Source organism: Grammomys surdaster, unplaced genomic scaffold (genome assembly GCF_004785775.1).
Source record: "Grammomys surdaster isolate TR1022 unplaced genomic scaffold, NIH_TR_1.0 218, whole genome shotgun sequence".
Classification (NCBI taxonomy): domain Eukaryota; kingdom Metazoa; phylum Chordata; class Mammalia; order Rodentia; family Muridae; genus Grammomys; species Grammomys surdaster.
The window spans coordinates 972233-994586 of NW_021604663.1; the positions used below are offsets into that span (position 1 = coordinate 972233).

The following is a 22354-nucleotide window of genomic DNA, read 5'->3' on the forward strand; positions in this document are numbered from 1 at the left end:
AAACTTTCCCAAACACATTGTCTACCTTAACGCTTTGTAATACTCTCATGTCTTTTTTTTATTTTTTAAAAAAAAAGCCTTTTTTAAAATTTTATTTTATGTATTCACCATTGCTCTTTTCAGACACACCAGAAGAAGGCATCAGACCCCACTGCAGATGATTGTGAGCCACCATATGGTTGAAGAGAATTGAACTCAGGACCTCTGGAAGAGCAGTCAGTGTTCTTAACTGCTGAGCCGTCTCTCCAGCCCAATACTCTCCTGTCTTAAACCCTACACTGATTTCTTGCTATCTAAACACAGATTTAAACCCTCTTGAAGTACCATACCAAAGTGGGCCAACTCACTTGCTCTTTCACACACGCCTTGTAAAGCCGCAGACTAACTCCATGAGCGTCTTAGTGTGCCTTCCCGTCTGTCTACTCAGTGTCCTCTACAGGTTTCCATATGCCTCTCTTTCCAAGCCCTACTCACAGCAACTTCAATTTAAAACAAAAAACAAAAAAAGCAGCTGCCTTCTCCAGGACCCCCCTCCATTCTATCATTTCAGCCACGAATTGTTGAATGTCACCACTCCCAAAGTAGGTTCTATTAGAATAGTCCCAATTTTGTTATTTATCACTATCTAATACCTACGCACTAATCCAATAATGATGATGATGACGATGTTATTATTTTGAGACAGGCCTCCAAAAGCCTTGTCTAATGTTCAAGCCCCGGCTGGTCTTGAATTCACAGATCATCCTGCATGTATCCCATGTACTGGAATTAAAGGTATACACCACTAAACCTCACTGGAACTTACTTATTTTTTTTAGTGATTGCTATGGAAATCAAATTTGTGCTTTTACTTCCAAAGCAGAAATTTTTAACTAAAGTGGTTTTAACTAAAGCAAAATAGAAGTGGTAGAGAAAGTACCAGCAAGTTTGTCCTTTAAAGATTATATATAGAGTTAAGTGTCCTGCACTTTAATAGTCTACTTGACATTTGAAACATAGGAGGGATAGAACTAAGATACATGCAAATTTCCCAGTCTTCTATTTCTATTACAACTGTAATGACACAAAGATCTTTAGACTAGAGATTGGTATACTGTAATTTGTAGTAAACAGAATTGCTGAGTGGGTATTTAAACCACAGAGAATTAAAGAAAAACATAGTGAAACCATTATGAAAACAACATTTGATATACTACCACAAACTTTTAAAATCTTTATTGCAACAGAATGTGAAGATACCTGTATATTTGTTAATTATTATTCCTTAACCTTCATTAATTTATTAAAAATAAATAAAATAAATGACTTATTTAGTTAAATATAAAACAAGTAAGCTACTATTAGAAAGGAAGTTGAGTTTATTATCAAAGTTCCTAAATTTGTTCCTTAAGAATATTAATACTGCAAGTTAAAATTTATTAACAGTTGCTTTAAATTTAATCTATAAAATATAAAACTTTAAAAGAGAAAATAAAAGGCAACAGACATGCTTTCGGAGTAAAAAAGGATGTTGCTCAAGTTTGAGAATAACATGAGTGAGGGACAAATTTACTTCCATCAAAAAAATCTAAAACGGAAGAAATTGCAAAGAGATGACGCACTTGGAAACATGTTTGAATTAGACTTTATTATTATTAAGAAGTGATTATGTCAACTGTGGGGATGATAGCCAAGAGAAAGATGGTAGAAGAAATCCATGTGTTCCCATCCATGTATGTACATGTGGCCATGTCATATGTAGGATCCAGAACACTAAACCCAGGCCGAGATCACTGCAGTAGGTTAAGTAGAAACCCCTAAGCCTTAAGGCGCTGGCCACATAGTAATAGTGCAATAATAACTTAAAGTATGACCACAGTAGAAGGCTGCATCAATATGCTATGAGGAGTTATATGGCAGAATTAGAATCTAAAACCAAACTATCACATTTCAAAATAAGCTTTATTATCTTTATGCCCCTACCACCTGTCAAGCTCTTTATTCAAAGAGAGCTAGATAGTGGGTTTTATTGCCTCCCAAGACAATAAAGGTCATGACAGAATTATTTCCATGTGCAAGTGGTTGTTTCAACGTTACTGCCCCATTTTTGACAGAAATTTAGCATATGTACTTGCTAAAAAGTCTTACCCCGTGATGTAAAGGCTCTCATCTAGTTCTTCCGTAAGACTTCTCAAAACTGGTCAGATATAGCATCCTCAAGTTATAGAACTTAGTGTTTTGTTGTTTATTCATTCTATAGACTTTGCTTGCTTCTAGTTTGAGAATGCACTGTGAACATAACCACTCTGAAAATTTTCACAGGCTTTTGTTGTAAATCTAAATTTTGATTTATTTTTGACAAGTATCTAGAAGTAGTATTGTTAAGTCATAGGACAGATGAATTCCATGAGGAAATATAAAGATTATCAGAGCACTACGAACAGCATAATCACCTTGAAATAGGATAGGTTGAAAATGTAACAAGTTGCTTAGAACTCATGGCATCCCAAGTGTTGAGGTAGCAGAGATTTTTTGATTTGCAAAAGGATAGTATACCACAAATAATATAGTCTCAATAGTCTGGAGAAATCCTATCTATATACTATATATAACAAAATATATATATTAAGTAGAAAACAGTTGCAAACACAATTTTCTGAACTTTTTGGAATTATAGATGGCAGATTAGTGGGTGTATATGAATATATATTTTTAAATGTATGCATATGCTACAATGAAAGCATGTAGTCAGGTTTGTCAGCAAGCTATGTCAAAGTAATAAACAGGTCAAATACCATGAGACTAAAAGGGTTTTAACATTGTAAATTATGAAAAAGTAAATGCTGTTTATCAGAATGAGGTATAAAATCTTTATCATCAAAGCACCATGCTTCATAACAAAGCTATGATACTGGCACACATTATTATCACCAAGACTCAGATACATTAACTTCTCTACAAGGTCGTAATGCAGAACATGGTCTTAAGCAGAATACCTGAGTCAGAGCCCTCGGATTTTAACCATTACATCAGTACCACAATACCTTTATGTGAGAATATCTTCTGAATTCAAATACCTCAAATTTTAAAAATGGAGAAAATTATGTCTACTTATCAATATTATAAGTGATTTTAAAATAGAGCTGAAAGCTGGTAAGATGGCTCAGGAGGTAAGAGTATTTGCTGCCAAGCATGGCAACCAGAGCTCAATCCTAGGATCTACATGGTAGATGGAGACAGTTCTCTTGCAGCCTCGTTTCCAATGTTTTCTTTCTTCAATCAAAAATCAAGTTCAAAGCCCCTAGAATAGACTACAGTGTTTTTTTTCAGTCTCAGAACTGAACAAGCTCTTTCTGAGAAGCATCTCATAGCTATCATCTTTCAACAGTCTTCAAATTGTACTACTTTTACACAATGCAGACTCATCTGATGACGCTCACAGACAATCCTATTACTTTCAGAAATCTATGCTGTTTAGGTAAGAGAGGATCGATTATATATAGACACATGCTGTTGTGCCTTTTCAGTTTTACTTTTCCATAACCGGTAAATATTTTCCAAACAACCCTTCTCTGTGTTTATGTGAGAGAGTGGAGGTGTGTGTGGGGGAGAAGGGGGGAGAGCTAGGGGGGAAGAGACACTGACTGTCTCATATAAACAACAAGGAATTTTTACATGAGACAGGGAAATAAAAGATGATGAAATGAGTAGAGTAGAGAAGAGATAGCATTTTATAAGAAATCTTATTTTTTCATTCTTTTTTATTTTTAGATTAAACATAATTATATAATTCCTACCACACCTCAGTCTCACACTCATGGTCTTTTTTAAATTGTAAGGAATTTTAATAACAGCACTTTCCCTTGCTCTACTATGCCCAACTAACTCCTTTACGCTACAGAGGCTAAACAACAACACATCAGAGGCTTCAATCCCAATGCTGCATAGAACTTTCTCAGAGTCTAAGATCTAATAATAGTAAAACCTAGTAAAACCTCTTATGTTTCATCATCTCCCCTGGGGCTATAACTGCCTCTAAATCTGTATTATAGTATGCCTGTCTCCTTTCTCCTCCAGTTCACAAGAGCTCTGTAGCTGACTCCTTTCCTAGTTCTCTGTTGAAGTAGTACCTACTATGGTTCATGTTTGACAGACACCGAAGGTGAGTAGCATACCAACACCACTCCACAGGACCTGAGTTGCCTAGACTGTTTTTGGGACCATGCTTACATTCTCTCTTCTTACATTACCAATCCCATTCTGTGAATTTAAGTTTACATGAACATTAATAGTCATGCTCAATTATTTCTTCTAGGTCATTTAAATTTATCTTGATTTCAAAACCTTCATCTCTCCTAATAAGCTTTCAGACTACTACTAGGAGGAGGAAGAAAAAGGAGGAGGAAGAAAAAAGAGGAGGAAGAAGAGGAGGAGGAGGAAGAAACTGGCTACTTTTGCTTTTTGTTGAGACAGTCTCAATCAAGACTGACCTCAAACTCAGAGAAACCTCCCTGTCTCTGCTTCTCAAGTAATGGGATTAAACATTCGCACCACCTCGCTTGGCTATTCCTCAAGTTCTTAAGTGGAAAGCTACATACCATTACAAATAACCCATCTTAATGTAACCATCAAACAAACTGGTGCATTTGAGTTAGCTATTAGAGTATGTGTCAAGTCTAGAGCTCAAACTCAGGGCTTGAACAATGTCACCATGAACATGATGTCTGCACCACTAGGGTAACTATGGTTGAAAGGGGGAAATTGTATAAGGTCACCTGTGTCTGGCCACAACTATATATTATCGTAAAAAACAAAAACCAAATAAAAAGGGATAAGAAAAAGAAAGTACTTAAAAAGTACTAAAAAGCATATCAAGCAATCAAGGACTGGTAAGATGGTTTGATTAGTTGGGATGCATGCTGCCAAGCATGATGACCTAAATTCTATTTCTAGGAACCACACAGTCAAAACAGACAACCAACTCCAGCAAGCTGACCGCTGACCTGTTATTTATCTGTGTATAAAAACAAACAAATGTAAAAGGAAAAAACCTCAAGTACTATTGTAACAAAAGGGCCACTGAAGGCCTCAAAGTCTAGAGCAATGTTTAAGGTACATAAGTGTCCACATAAATACTAAGAGATACCAAGGATACAGGAATTCCCTGTGGGACTTGATAAAACCACTAAGAAAGGGAGGTTGCTTGTCTCAAACAGTTTTATACACACACACAAGTGACCCATTTTGAGAAAACAATCAGTAATCTCTGGGCTATGAAGCCGAGGTCAGCCTTAAACTCGAGCTCCTCCTGCCTCTGCTTCTTCACTGCTGGTGTTAAAAGTGCACACTACCATGTACAACTAAAATGACCATAATTCTGCTTAGCAGACCATAGCCAGGGCCTTAGAAACATTTCTAAACTACAAATGGACCTGCAAATAGACTAAGATATTCTTATTCCAAATCTAGGAGAATTTATATTATATATTTTTTAAAAAATTACTGTTAATTTACCCTAAGAGAATTGAATATTTTTATTCCAACCTTGATTTTATCATGAATGGGTATTTTCCAGTAAGAGTTGCTATACAACTTTATTTTTAAAATTTGATTTGGCTAATTTTTAATCTTGCAACCAAGGCTGGCCTTGAATGCAGAAAGACCTACTCACCAGTTTCTCTGAATACTAGGATTAAAGATGTGCCCATCATACCTAGCTTTGTAGCTACAATACTCTATCAGACATTTTCCACATTATAGTCTTTGAAACTTTAAAAACTGTAAAAACTGATTATAGAACAATATTTTCAAGGATATACTTTAATTAACAGACCAAACCTGCTTTATTGGGAACTCATGGGGAAAGAGAAGAAGAAAAAGATAATTAAAAAAAATTAGTAATTACAAAAACTGATGACAACTTTCAAGAATACAATGCAAGAGTATCAAGACAACTTTGGACTGGTAGTGAACAGAACACATGGGAGGGGAGAGAGAGGGAGGGAGGGAGGAAGGGAGGGAGGGAGGGAGACATAGTTCTATCTACAAGTATCATAAGAAAAAGACACAATTGAGCTATGACAACAGAAAAGATGGAGATTTGGGGAAGGAGTGGAAACGAGGAGCATCAGAAATGAATGAAGGTGGAGTACTTTAGGCAAAGCTGTAATTCATACAGAAAACAAGGGAGGAATCACTGAATATAAGAAAGGGAAGAACTGTAGAAATATAACATTTAAGATGTCTTTATGATGTCCAGGTACAGACAAAGAAAAAACAGTTTGTGTTGGAATTTCAGATTAGCCACAGTGGTAACTGCAGATATCATTACAGATGTGATTATCTGGGAGCAAGAATAACAAGAGATCACCCTGGAATGCATCTGACTCAATGCAAGTGTAACACTTCTCTATAGGTGATACCATATGACCAAACCAAAGAATTAGGAAATTCAATTATATTTTTCCTTTTCTCATTCGCATTAGTGAGTAAAGAGTCTTTGTTGCAAACTGCAGCACTAGATTAGCCTGGTAAGTAGTAGTTTCTCAACAGACGTTTATGAAGAGAACTAGTTTTCCAGTCATTTAGCGCTGCTTTTCATCTTACCCACATACACATGTTGTAACTCTAAGTGTAACAACCAGAGCTTCTTCTAAAGTACAGAGTACCATCACTCATCTCACAGAGCTTATTAAAGCAAGTCTATCAAAAAGTGAGCTAATTTGAAAGCTTGCTAACTTGCTCAGATTTTATATACTACTATATACTACTATTATTAATACGAAGCTGTCCCCATAAGGGCACAATAAAATAAAATCATCTTCACAATCCATTACTATGGTTTCAAAATTAATTTTCATAAGGGAATCTTGTTACTAATGAATGGGATAATCTGAAAGTCACTTCTGAATTAAATTTAAAATTCAATTATCAAAACTAAATTAGAAAATAATGCTACCAATGTTACCAAGTAAGCTTATCTGAATTCAAATTACAATGCTTATTTGAACATTAATATATTAAAATGCAAGATTTACTATTAATGATTTCAATAAAAGTATCACATACTAAAAATGAAATGTCACAAAAAATTAAATGAGAGTTAAAAAGTATAAAATTTTGGGAGACATTTGATTTTCCTAGTTTTGTCAATTCAGTATCAAGTGTGTTAACACAGTGTATGGTCCACAAATGTTCTATCTAAATACAAGGAACATGAGGCTACTTACCAACCATCAGAAAAGCATGCAAACAAATTAAAGGGAGGTATGAAAACAACTGAACTAAAGGAGATATACTGAGAAATTAAATGTTTTTAAAAAATAAACCAATATGTATATCATACACTTAAGTGTAAAAGAAATAAAATTAACCTAGTCAATGTGGTGCTTATTTAAATATAGGATGTAAATATTGTTTAACAACCACATATGGAGTTCTATATAGTATATAGTTTAACATGCAAATTTGGAGGGATGCACAGAATACATAGTTGAAAACAGGGCACTAGATATATATCACACAAATTTTTCTTAAAGAATAAATACACTGCCCTGTTTTTTTATAGCCAATGTCATTATCCCCTATTTGTTAATAGATCCAATCTTGAGTTATAAGCTATCTAAACTAAACTGTCAATCTGTCAATCACGTGTCGAGATGAGGTGTCCTTTAATGAATCTGTACAGGAATGGCTCTTTGTGCAAGCTGTTCAATGTTAGCACAGACAAGACATTGAGCAACAGCACAGAGCTTCACCAGGTATAAGACTCCAAGTGTACAGAAAGCTGCTCCCACTTGTTTTAAGAAGCCTGAGCCTGACAGCACTGCAGGACAAACAGTAACCAGACTGTTACAGCCAATGACTTAAGGAAATTATGTGTAACACCAATTCTAGTTGTTCTTGCCCTGAGTAGAACACACAACTAAAAGTGAAGTGGTATAAAAAAAGATAACTGAATCAGAGATGAGTTAAATTTTACTTTATAAGTTAAAAATAAGAAGAGAGAAGAGAAAAAAAAAGAAAGAAAAGAGAAGAGAAGAAAAAAGAAAAGAAGGCAGTATCTGTCCATCTCTGTAGGTTTTGTCTGTCCTGTCAGCAGCACACAGCAGAGGGCCTCATACACAGCACAAACAGCCTCCTGCCAATTGGGTTCTAAAGCCCTCTACAGACACTCTGAGATCTGGTGAGGGCTCCTGTAAAGGCCTTTACACTCAAGTACACCTTTAAAAACTTACTGCCACTGAGTCAAGTTTCACCAATGGTCAACTAAAATTTTAGGAATACAAGATGCTACTCAGAAGATGTCAATGTGTAACTGAACACTATGCAATAAAGATTAACAAAAACATTTTACTTTAAAAATATTTTCCCTTGCCACTTATCAACTAAATAATTATTCTTTCCCTAATATAACTGTATCTCCCTGATAATGTATTTTGAAAGATGCAACAATATTTTCAGGCATCCAGTTTATTATTACTATACTATTGCCTTATGAAACAGCAACCTAGTTACTTACAAAAGGCTCCCCATAATTCTTTATCTATTTTATGAATCAATTATACAGCCTTGAAAATTTAAATACTTCGGCTTTGAATATTTTTTTTCCCTAAAAAACAGAACAAAATACCACATAGGAACTGATTATTATGTTAGTGTCCAGAGGACAGGTGGCATCCTACACACTAAGTGATGCTCCCCACTTTGGATGCTTACTTAAAGTTATGCTAACATACAATTTTTTGGAGACACAGGGGAAAGTTGAAGTTCATTCTGCAAACATGTACATGAAACCTGAATAATACCATTTATTGCAGCTTGGAAACCACATTTGATTCCAAAACTTTTTTTTTAAATTTTATTCTACCCTTTGTGTCTCTTAGTTGTAAAAATACATTATTTACTATTATATACATTGTATAAAATTAAAACATTACCCTATTGTTTATAAAAAAAAAAAAGGTATGCTTCCCACAACACTCTGAGGTGCTGAATACAGAATGAAATCATGACTAGAACTGCCACACTCTTCTCTGGAGATGTCAAACAAACTCTTTCCTTAAATGTGTCTGTCATGCATTTGTTTGGGGGGCGGGGGCTGGGGAGGGGGAAGATACAAGCCCTAATAAACTGGCCTTATGTGAGCAGGGATCAATTCGTTCTCGTCAAGAATTTATGAGGCCATAGGCCTCTACAAACACCTCATCTATAGAAGGACTGGCTTCTTTTATCTAAACTTGTGATTTATGAGTTTATTCAAACCCATCAAATTGCTATATGTAAACGCCTCAAACATTTGAAAATTCCCATGGCAACTCATTTAGTTTGGCAGACATGCAGACCCAATCCAATCCTTTTATCCCACAGCTAAGCATCACAATGGTAATTCTGCTCTGACACTCTGAAGAGACTGCTAATCACTGCACTGAGTTCCATTCAGATGAAAACGGCAGCGAGCACAGAGAAAAACACCCTCTTCACAAGCTCTCTCACTGTTGCTCTATCAGGGACCACATGCATTTTGGTTAGATGTTTAAACATCTTTTAATTTCTTTTTCTCAACAAAACAAACAAAGCCAAAATGCCATACACTTCAGTTACTAGTACTTGTCTAAGAAGTTAAATATAAGAACAGCAATACATTGACAATCTGGCTTAAGAATGTCTTAAAGAAGAAACTATTCCAGTATCCAGATGCCTCTTACTGCCATCATTACTTCTTTGAACTGATTTTCAGATTATAATTAAAACAATTTACCATGAGTCAAATCTATAGAACATTAAGCAAAGAAGAACTCCTGAGAAATATATATATATATATAGTAAAATATTCTTTTCTCTTTATTGTTTCTCAATTTCAATGACAGCGATAACTGGTTTTTCTAAAAAGAAAATTAAAATGATTTTGTTATGATAAATATTTTTAAATTTCACAATATTCCTTGATTAATCAGCACAATTTAAAATTTTAAATTCCTCTACTGTGAATTTGTAGTAAAATATTAAAATCAACTGTTTAATTCATATTAATTTAGATCCCTATGAATGCTAATGCTTCTAAAAATCAAATATATATTAAAAACTCATTCATATTTAAGTTCGAAATACTTCTGAGTAAACATGAGAACAGGAGGAGGATTCTACCATAAAGCCATACAACACAAGATAAACACTATCAACTGTCTGAGAGTAATGACATCCATGTATGTCAGAGTCTGTTAACGTTTAAGTTGCTTGATACCATGCATTTCTCTAGAAAGTTAGTACTTTTCAGTTCAGCTTTCCAGTTTAGTCCTGGCATAACACATGGAAATTCTTTTCCTTTAGAAAAAGATTAGGAGATGAAGACACACATTCCTTATCTCCACTTTCTTCTTAAGTCTTCATATCAGCAACAATATCCTGTTTTCCCTCATCTGGAATTTCTTGAATCCCTTCTGAAATAATGATGTGTGTAAAAATGTTTACTGTCCTCTCACCCCATTTTCTTTTCTAGACATTACATTAGAGTTAGCATGGTGCATAATGGGTTATGGGTAAAGTTAGCATGGGTATATATAATTAGGACATGCTCACATTTTGTGGATCAGGAAGAGAATTACTCTACAGATTCATTTTATGTATAGTTCCCATTAGGAACTGAATCTGTTCTCCAATGCTGCAGCTGAGGTAACCAATCTTTTTAACACAGGAAAACGGGGAGTAAAAAGGGACACATGTCTCACACTTTCACACAGCTAAAACAATCACTTTTACAACACCCATCAAAGGCATCACACTGTAAGTCATACTGTCTGTAGAAAACTGAATACAATAATTGGTGTTTGGGGATGGGAGGGATTAAAAGTCAAAATTACAAGAGGAAAGCTGCTACCATGCAGAACAATAAACACTAATGCGAAATCCTATTCAGACAGGTTTTGTCAGTAAGAGATAGATGCATGGGTGCACCAAGTCTATCTGCCCTTTCAGTGCCACAGAGAATCTTTACAACCAATGAAAAGACTGATACATTCACAACCACTTTTATCTAAATGAGACTTAAAAATTAAAGACCCAATTATTGAAGAATATACATTCATATACAAGGATATTTAAGTAAATATGAGATGTTCACCAAAACAGACAATATCACTAGGCTATAATAAAATATAATAATATAATAAAATATATAATATAAAAATATATAATAAAAATCAATAGGCTGTTGGTACAGTTCAGAGACAGAGTCCCTGCCAGACATACTTGTGAAGCATAGAGCCCTACCTAGATCTACCTAACAAATTAAATAGGTAAATAATATAAAAAGTTTAATAATTGTATTTTAAAAGACAAAAACACACAGAATGTATTCATCAAGAATAATACCAAATTTAAAACAACCAATGAGATACAAAGAAAAGTTCTAAATACTACAAAAGAAATTAGAAAATACTTTGAAATAAATAGTAATATATAGCATAACCATATTTCTATCTATTAAAGAAAGTTGTCAGATCACTAACCTTTTACTTTAAAATGTCCACATAAAGTTAAGTTCAAATAAAGCAGAAGAAAAGCAGAGGTCAATGAAACAGAAAAAGAAAAAGTTAACAAAAAATCAAAACTTGAAATTTAGAAGATTAACGAATCTGATCAAGAAAAATGAAATCATAAATTATTGACATCATGATGAAAAAGACCATTGTTACAGATCCTACAGCTTTACTGAGATAAAAAGAAATTATAAATGAACTTTAATTTTGACCACTAGGATATTAGAAAAACAAAAGAAATTCTGAATATCAATATAGCGATTATTTGTATTTAAAAGTCTTTTTGCTAATACAAAAAGGGGAGAGGTACATCACAGATAGAAAAAAGTATTTGTTTGATATGATTCAAATTAAAAGTAAAATAAACTTTGAGAAACCCAGTAAGGGACAAGAAGCTGGGTTAACTTAAAAGCATAACCCAAACCAACTATTTTAGTAGGTACATAAAATACCAAGAACTGAAAACAGGTCATGATACCATTCCACAAAAGTAAAAAAACCAACCAACCAATCAACCAACCAAAAGCAAAACAAAAAAGCTAGAAATTTGTAATGTATGACAACATTAATGTAGCAAAAGTAAAAGAAAAAGGAAACCATTGAATACAGAATTGGGAGATGTCCTAACTTGGTTTCTGTTGTGATAAGACAAGAGAGAGACTAAAACAAACCCGAGGAGGAGGAGGAAAGCTACTTGGATTATACTTTCCATCGTTCCATCGGCAGGGAAGCCACTGCAGGGACCTCAGGCTGAAACTCAAAACAGCCACCATGGAAGAACCGTGCTTACTGGCTTTCTCCGTTCAGGTACATGCCTAGTACTGTCACTTGTCTACAACACTTGCCTACAACAAAACTAGAAAAATACACCCCAGGCATGCCCACAGGCTAATGTGATGAGGTTTCCTCTTCTCAGATGAGTTCAGTTTGCGCCAGGGTAACAAAAAATAACCAACACAAATAATAAGCTTTCTGTGAGATAAAATATAAAAAACAATTTGAAAGGTCTTACGTGGAAGTAAATCATTCCACAGCTCACAAGTTTGTAGCTGACTTGTAAATAGATGAGTGCTGTGCAAAGACTTTAAGAACTTTGCCCCCCAATAAATTTAGTAACAGATCAATTCATTTTTAAAGGGGCCGCCGAGTCTTCTAGTTCTAAGAACATAGTTCAACACAGATGTTAAGGGCCTTATGAAATTTCTGTGATGTAATTAATAATATAAATAATTTGTAGAAAAATCATAAGTAATCATTCTGTCCAGAGCCTAATTGGCCAGCAAATACAAAATACTTTCGACATTTTGTAAAAGTTATTTTAAAAGTCCATTTAGGAAAAAGAAAAAAAAAATCAAGAAAATTGGTTTGCCAATTATCTTACATTCTAATAATTCCAAGTAATACTAATGTTCTACTATAAATGTACCTAAAATAATGCTGCCACTGCATCAAGCCCTAACACAAGTCATTATTTCTTCCTATGTAAGCTCTGTTTAATGTATCTTCACACAGTAAGATCTGCTATGGCAACCTAGTGCCTTGAAACTGTTTTTCAGAGCTATGAAGATAACTCAATAATTGAGTATCCATCCACCTTTCTATCATCACAGGTCTAGGCTTTGAGAGGACAAAGAACCTCCTCCCATTTATAAGATACATTAGGGAATTTACATGAACCTACCTCAAAATTCCAGTATTTTTAAAATGTCAAGAGACTGTACTATACAGCAAAGACTTTAAAACCAAACAGTTCATTTCCTCTTCCACTTTCAGAGAACCTAGTATGATGCAGTTCAAGTTTTACTGAGTAAAATGATAAAACTGATTGATTTCCTTTGATATTTGACATTTTAAAAACATTATCAACTTTACTAGCTTTCTAGAGAGAATTACTTGAAAGGACAAGAGAGGATACTCTTCCAACTCAAGGGAAGAGATACATGTATTACAGAAATCTTATGGAGGCCTTAGCATGATGGCTTCAGATCTGAACATTAGAACTCAGGGTAGCACACTGAGAAGAGGATCCTGAGCGTAGGCGGGGCTACCCAGGAAGACTGCCTCTCCAACCCCACTTTTGCCTGCCCTCAAAGGAAGGAGGTAGAATTATCAACAGCTCCTGTTAAGGATAAGTCTCTAAAGACTTTTGAGTGTATTTGTGATAGATACTTGAAGACAGAGAATACAGACTTGTACGACACAAATACTATATATAATGAGAAAAGGTACTCATGCCTACTTAATGCATGGTCTATTAGTAAACTAGAAACAAAAGGATTGAAGTAATCTATCAAAACAAATGTGAAACAAAAACATTTTTTTTGCTACAAGAAAAGTCTTCTAAATATCTGATTCTAATGAATGATGTATGGCCATTGCAAAACCCTTATTAATTATGAAGTCAGGTTTGAATAGTGAACTATTTTCTGGAGGGAAAATTGGTATATCATTTGTTGTATGCTTACTGGCATGAAATCTACTTAAGGTTGTTTTAAAACCCAAATTTAAGCCCAGCATCATTGATGGTTTAGACCTTGAATCCTAGCACTGTGGAGGCAGAGGCAAGAAGATCTTTTGAGCTTCTGGGAACAGGTGAGTCTTCATAGCCAGAGCTACATAGTAACACCCTGTCTCAAAACAAAACAAAAGCAAACTAAAGTTAAAACCAAAAACATACTTTTGGGTTTTGGATATTGCTCCAGAAGGTAGGAAAGTATTTGATGAGCATGCATGTGGACACACAAAACTGGGTATATAATGGCACACGTCTGGATTCCCTGTGTTCCTATGGAGGGATAGGAGGCAGAAACAGAAGAATGCCTGGACATTCATACTCCAAGAAGCCAGCAAAAACAACAAACCCTACTCAAACAAGATTAAAGGTATAGAACAACACCCAAGGTTGTCTGTCCTCTCACCTCCTACCTGCACCCCTATTCCAAACAAAGGAACGTTCCCTGTATGCACACATATAACAACTTTTTTAGTTTAAAACACACACACGCAACCAAATGTGACTTACTAAATATTACATTTAACATTTCAAAAATAGACAGGTTAGAACTTTGTCACAAGAAGTGAAGATATAACGTTTGTCAGATTTATGAACCTTAAAACCCAGCAGAGATAAAACCACAAACAAGATACTTAATTTCATTTAACTATAAAGCTTAGATCAAGCAATGTTGACAGTGTTCCACGCCTCACCCACACCCCCTAGATTCAGCTTGTTCCACAAAGGGGCATAGAATTGTCCTTTTATCTTTCTCGAAAAGACTGATGCCAAATGTAAGAACAAAAACAATCTTTAGCCTGGCGGTGGTGGCGCACGCCTTTAATCCCAGCACTTGGGAGGCAGAGGCAGGCGGATTTCTGAGTTCGAGGCCAGCCTGGTCTACAGAGTGAGTTCCAGGACAGCCAGGGCTATACAGAAAAACCCTGTCTCGAAAAACCAAAAAACAATCTTTAAATGATATCATAAGTAAAATAACAGGCCCCAGCAACACGATGAGACCAGAGAATGTAGCATATCACTTCAAAACATAGAAACAAAGAAAAAACAAAAGAGAAGAGGAGAGGAGAGGAGAGGAGAGGAGAGGAGAGGAGAGGAGAGGAGAGGAGAGGAGGGGAGGAAAGGGAAGGGGAGGGGAGGGGAGAAAAAGGAAAAAAGGAAAAAAGGAAAAAAGGAAAAAAGGAAAAGGAATAGAATTGTTGTATTAGCTTGTAACTCTCAGCACTTGAGATTGCAAGCTCCAGGTGATGCAGGGCTAAAAAAACAAAACAAAGCAAAATTCTTCATATTTTCCTACAGAACTTGGCCGTGGATTTAAACCCTGAGAAACACCCAGATTTGAGACCATTAGACAGCAAGCATTTTTTGCTACACTAGTACAAATTTCCTAGAAGGTAACTTAGGAGTAATTTAAATCCAGTTTTATGATAATATGCACTTTCAGTCCTATGGCTCTAAATGCTCGGGATATGATGGCTCCACGTTCTAATAAAATTCCCGTTTGTTACTGCCATATGAAACAACTCATCACCTGGTTTCTCAATTTTCACATTCCCAAACCCAGTTCCTTTGCTCCTAGCAATGTAAATAAAAGGCAGCATCAACTGCTTTAAGGCATCACATATCATACTACACTAAGACTGATCAACATTCCTGTCAACTAATTTCACCTTCAAAATAAACTCTTCATCAAACACTTCCACCATCCTTGACTCTAGTTCAAACAACTTTTGTGTATCTAGCCATGACCTACTCTGAATAAGCACTTGAATGCTTTCTAAGTAGCATCTGAGCTTTCACCACTGCCCTCAAAGCCTACTAGCTAAGCAACCAGAAGAAACCATTAAAACAGGCATCAAATCATGCCATTCCTGTCCTTAATCTCTCTCCCAACAACCTATTTCAGAATAAATACACAATGCCTTAACTTACTTTCCCAATTACCTCATACATATCTCCAGCTCACTCAACTATGCTGGGCACCATGGTATTTTCTAAACAGGACACAGGACCAGTTTCTGTTCTTGGTAACTAAGAAAACTCCTAAGATATGCAAATACTTGTACTACACATTTCAGTTAGGTATTTCTCAATTCATTTTATAATCATTAACTAAAACAGCATTTCCTTAATCCATAGTTCTCTATCCCCTTTATTGTGCCTTAAGAGATATACAAAAGTAAGTAAACACTCAATGTAGTATTGTTATAATCCATGCATAAAAACACACACATTTAATCATGTTAATTTTATTTCTGGAAACATTCTAAAATATTTAGACAGGCAGTCTCTAACATTTCCTTAAAAAGATAATATCTGTCAGACTATTAATAAGCAAGAAATAAATGATTGATAATAGCATAATCATACATATGTTGGCATTTAAAGCATGACACTAGGGGAAACCATGAATAACACTATTAATGACTCTTTCAGGACATAGAAAACTGTAGCTGTGTAATGTCACACTAGAAAAATTATCCTAGCTTCTAAAATATGCATGTAGAAAATAAACAGGCAACATTAATATCAGAATTCAAGTAAAAGTAGAAGTCATCTGACTAATTCTAGCTAAATTTCTGAATTTTCTTTTCAACAAATACAGCTAATATAAATAAACGCTGTATTAGTTCTCCCTCACATGAAGTTTAAAATAAAACAGTTGGTCTCACAGACCCAGAAAGTGTGTGTGTGGGGGTGTGGGGGGGTGTTTATTTAAGAGGTGCGAAATTACAGGCAGGTAAGAGGATTAAACTCTAGTGCTTTGTATCAGAAGACTGAATACAGTTAAAAACAATTTATTGTTTGCAAACAGCTAGAAGACTTCCAACACAAAAGAACTGAAAATCTGAAGTGATACAAAGAGGGGAGGGCAGGGAGGATAAGAGAGGAAGTAAGAACTGAGACAGCTAAAACTCAGGGTCACTTGAGGAACAGTATGGAAACCTACTATAGGAGAAGCTTCACAAAATATGTATGAAAGAAATGTAAATGACAGGGAGACAAACTACCAAGTAGACACCTCTCACCATCAAATGAGACATCCAATCTTTGGAATGCACTGCATCCAAGTGAGTTCATGGCAAAGGAGCTCCATAGAACCCCAACCACCAGGATATCTTGCTGAAGCTACTTATTGTTTGCTCTTCACAAACTGACAGTAATGGCCTATTACTGGAGGCAATACCTAAATAACTCATTCAACAAGAAGGTAGGCTGGTGCCCACCTAGAACCTTCACCCCTACTGACTAGTGTTCATGGTAGTAGGAGGACTCTGAACACTACAAGAGGAGCCAGGTTAACCCCAATCCAACTACATATCATTTGATCTATAATGGTAGCCTATTAAATACACAGGTGCAATAGTGACACAAACGTTATGGGAGTAACGACCACTATCTGACTGGAATTAAGGCCCACTTCATGAGATGGAACCCACGCCCAACACTCCTCAGATAGCCAGAACCTGAGACCAGAAATCCATATACTAACGTTCTGCTAAAAGAATGCAACAATACAATGACTTTTAATGACATTCAGCTATACTCATAGATCAGAGTCTTGCCCAGCCATTATCAAGAAGCAGTAGAAGGGAACAGCTATAGAGACACACAACTGGGCAGTGTACAGACTGAGAGCCCTTGCTTGGAACACTCAGTCCTAAATGGAGTGTCTCCATCAAATCCCTCACTTCTGTGCTCAGGGAACTCTGTAGAAGTGGAGGGGAAAATATTCTAAAACGTGCCGCAGCTCTCATGTGAAATTCAGAGGACAACTTCCAGAAATTGGTTTTCTCCCACCACTGTTGAACCTGGGGACCAAACTCAAGTCAGGCTCACCAATCAACAAGAAATTCCACAAATGAAAGAGTGGGTACTCTAAAGTCTCATCTCACCACTAGTTTTTCCCCACTACATTAAAGAAAGAGGCCAAAATTTTCTAGAATTAACAACCTTCAGACTCAATGCTCTTTTTCTAGAATATCTTTTAGAATAAAAGCAAATTTAAAAAGCAATGGCTAGAAAAATCACACGGGTAAAATAGTAAACTATTAAGACCATTTTCTTTTTGCTACATTAGCTAAACACATATGTTGTTAGATACGCAGCACTGTATACTTTCCTGTCTATGAAACTGTAACCACAAATCCCCTTTGCAGGGCTTTTCAACACCACACAGTTATTAAGGAAAGGAAAGAGGATAAGATTTAACAGTGTGTATTTACAAACAATCTACATGTCCATGTTCCTTAGGTGTCTATCGACAGAATTCATATCAAATTCTTTCCTTACAAGGAACCCATTTTGTCAAATGAATGGGAAAATGTTTCTAATGTATGAGTTCACTTAGAAAGTGGACAATGAGGACAATAAAGAGCAATATATAGTGAGGACAATATATCGCTGGGACATAAACATCAGCAGTAGATACCAAACACATTCATGGAAGCAACAAAACGGCCCTGGTGACAGCACACTAACAATAAATTTTCCTTGCTCCTTTAAGAGCAGCCAACTGAAATATTTCCATGTTATTAACATGAGAAAGATGGCTTCACAATCTATTTAAAATCATTTCCTTCTCATTTTCCATTAAAAAAAAACAACAACAGTACTTTGATATTATGCAGCAAAATAAAAAAAAAAGTAAAGAGCTGAGGGAAGAAAACAAGGAGAAAGAATGTCTTCTGTAGGATTCCTAAATATGACCTTTAACAGGGTTTGTTAGCTGATAAGTGTAAAAAGCATTTGGATTGGTGCCTATGAAATCAGTAAAACTCAGCTTTCAGTAAGAACACAGATTTAACTATGCAATTAGAAAGTCTTACTATACAACATTAACTTACTTACAGAAGGAAATATGCCGGAAGAGAACCTAGCATATGAGCAAACTCTACTTTCCCATAGTATTAGTTACACTAATAACTAGTGAATTACTGAATTACTATTATTTAACCTTTTTTGATTTTGTTTTTTGCTTGTTTGGTGTTTTTGGAAACAGGGTCTTTCTACATAGCCCTGACTGTCCTAGACTCACTATGTATAAACAAGGCTGGCCTCGAATTCACAGAGATTGGCCTGCTTCTGCCTCTTGAGTGTTGGAGAGGGACTGCATGCCTGTGCCACCATGCCCAGCATACCTAACTTTTTAAAGAAAAACAGAAAACAAACAAACCAAAAACTTTTACCATCCTGATTGCTAAATCTAGATTGTTCTCCTCTAACAGCAATTTAAAAGTCGACTGTCTTTTTAGAAGTAGGCTAATTAGCCTTGCTTCTCTACCACATCACATCCTTCATAAAAATAAGCAGGGATTCCAGGTTAAGAATTTAAACAATCCTGTCTTTTACACTATATATTTAATGAGCCATATATTATTATTATTTTTTTCGAGACAGGGTTTCTCTATGTAGCCCTGGCTGTCCTCGAACTCAGAAAACCACCTGTCTCTGCCTCCCAAGTGCTGGGATTAAAGGCGTGCGCCACCACCGCCCGGCGCCATATATTAGTTTTATATTTGTGGTTAAATAAAAATCTCTTACAAATAACATCTTATCCTTTATTAACATTACATTTTCAAGTCAATATAAAAAGGAAAAGGTAAAAAATTTTTCAAAAGATAAAAATGTACTTACTGCAGGTACTAGTAACTTCTTCACTTCTTCAACTGCTCTCTTCAGCTTGATTTCTGCTCTGTTCTGAGCATCTTCCACAGTGATTAGTACATGTAAATCTTCATTTAGATGCTCCCAATTGGGCTTGCCTCTATTTTGCTCCTCCTTTAAAAGGGGGGGGGAGGGAAGCAATGTTACTAATGCTTTCTTTTCAAAGACAAAATACACCCTTTGTAACATGCACCTAGTGCTAATTACTTAAAGCTATATTTGCTAGAATGACAGTACAAAGCTTTTCAATTATTTTCCAAAGTAAACAAAAGCCTTGCAAGGAGACTAGTCAGTCAAATGAGAACTCAACAAACATTCTTGCTGCAACCTATTCCACCTGAGGATAAAAGTGACCAAAACAATCACAAGAGATAGCATTGCTACTCTAGGAGACATGCAGTGCCATTTTTTTTTAACTATACTGAGTAACTCTGAATAGCATAGTACTTCTGTATTTTACTTATGAGAGCAGTTACCAAGGCTAAACAAGTTACTTAGCAGTATCACGCAAATAAGCTGCCAATATGGGAAATGAATCAAAACTTTCATCCTCCAATTTTAATGCTATCTCCACTCATTACAAAAGGTTTAAGTAACACTGGTTCCTAGTCAACCCTAGAAAAAGTATTTTGAAGGGGTTGGGGATTTAGCTCAGTGGTAGAGTGCTTGCCTAGCAAGCGCAAGGCCCTGGTTCGGTCCTCAGATCTGGAAAAAAAAAAAAAAAAAAAAAAAAAAGAAAAAGTATTTTGAAAATAGATATCATCATGTAAATGAAGTACTGGTTTCTGTATTTCAAGTAGTAAATGGAAATAAAGCATAGCAAATGACTAGATATTCGTTTAATTATATTTCCAATGGCTTTTACTTTTTAAAATGTATATACAGTGAAGAGCTGCTAGGCAAGGAAGCATCATTACTCTTTGGGGTATGGGCACTGCTGTTGCTCATGTTCCAATGGATGGCTGTATGCCATGCACAAATGGGCAGCACTAAACGGGCTTAGTGGGTTTTTTAAAATTAAAAGATGAATATAAAATTTGGGGTCAATGTATATGGGTGTCCTGGAGGAACTGGAGGGGGATCTGTGCTGGATTCGATGTGCATATGTGTATATATGTGTGTGTGTGTGTGTGCATACAAAATTTTGAAATAATAAAAGTGAACTATAAACTCCACTCTTGCACTGTATTCAGTCCTAAACACATGTTTCATAGAAAATCATCTATGTCATTTCTTTGCTAGCTTTTGGTTACCAAGCAAGGAATGCATATAGATGCTGAAAGCCTTATCAAGGGCATGCCTACATATAAGGGCACATGGCCACATTCACACTTACATAATTTATAAATATACAAATTCTTAAACTTGAAAACAACTTAAGAATGTGATCATAAATATAACTGCTACCCAAATCTAAAGCAAATTATAGAGGTAAACAACAAAAATACCCATTGTTAGACCTTTCTTGTAAAAGCCATTAGTCTGTTACTGTGTCAATTATAGTCAAAGGAAGTAAACTGGACAAACAATGAAGACAAAAATAAGATTTATCAAGTACAGGATTCTGCTTTATCAGTAGTAACTTCTGTAGGAAAATGCACCTACATAGTCAAGGCATATGTTTCTGAAGAATACACTTACAGTCATAGTGAGCTAACTAGAATTCAAAGTAAAAGAGAAATAATCAAACACTATGTTAACTAGTAGCCTAAAGCCTATCTGTTCCATTACTAGATCATACCACATTCCTTATAACAATACATCTTGGCAGAACTGTATTAAAAAGTAAATTCCATGCAATATCAACGTAGAATAAAATGGTGGCATTATATCACCAGAGAATCTGAAGAGCACTCAAGCCAAATACAAATATAACTAACAAATATAATCTGGCCATTTAAAATATTTTCAGATTATATAAAAACCAATTAGTTCTATTTAATAAATGATAGTATAAGCTGTTTCTTTTTACCCAGGATGCACCATGAAGAGCATTGAGGATAAAGAGTCACTGAATCAACAAATTGGGAACCCTGAAATCATTTGCATGGCAAATACAAAACATAAATACTTTTATGACAATTTTAAATCTATATTTTAATGTTAAAAAATGCTTGTATTCCTCACCAAAATTTGCACTTTTTTTATTTTTATGTATCTATTAAGTAGACTTGAGAAAACTACCTGTATGCCTATCTTCATATACTTTCATTTGTAGCTAAGACAAAGAACCAGGAACAATGCTCATTTCTTACTCTATCTGAAACAATCAAAGTATATGAGGCAACAATTCCAAGCTACTAGAAATTAGGCATTGAAAAAGAGAAATAACAATGGTGAGAGGACAGGGACCAGCTGCAACTGCCCAACTTGACAATACTCAACAGCTTTAGTCTCAGCCCATTAGAAGATACTAAAAAGATAGCAATTTGAGAGTCCAGGAAAGTGAAGCAGGCAGGGCTCAAAACTGCTGGAGAGCTGTTAGGATCCCCTTAGTACTGTAACTCAACAGATCCATATAGGCTGGGCAGAGGATTCTAAAGGTCAGGTCTGGAATCAGTTTCCAAAGAACTCCACATCACAGATTGCGAAACATCTCATGATTCATCAACAGGGAAACAGTAAAAGGAAACAATTCAAGTTAGTATGAGCCACTATT

The 22354-nt window shown here is 35.4% G+C and overlaps 1 protein-coding gene across 4 annotated transcripts in view; it reads right to left on the minus strand.

Moving 5' to 3' along the window:
• Window positions 1-22354, minus strand: part of Qki (QKI, KH domain containing RNA binding) — a 111828-nt gene that overhangs the window by 14195 nt on the left and 75279 nt on the right. For all 4 annotated transcript variants that reach the window (XM_028772724.1, XM_028772723.1, XM_028772726.1 and 1 more), the window contains exon 4: window positions 19666-19809. In XM_028772724.1, coding sequence (XP_028628557.1) covers window positions 19666-19809 — 144 coding nt within the window. The remainder of the gene's footprint in view (window positions 1-19665; window positions 19810-22354) is intronic.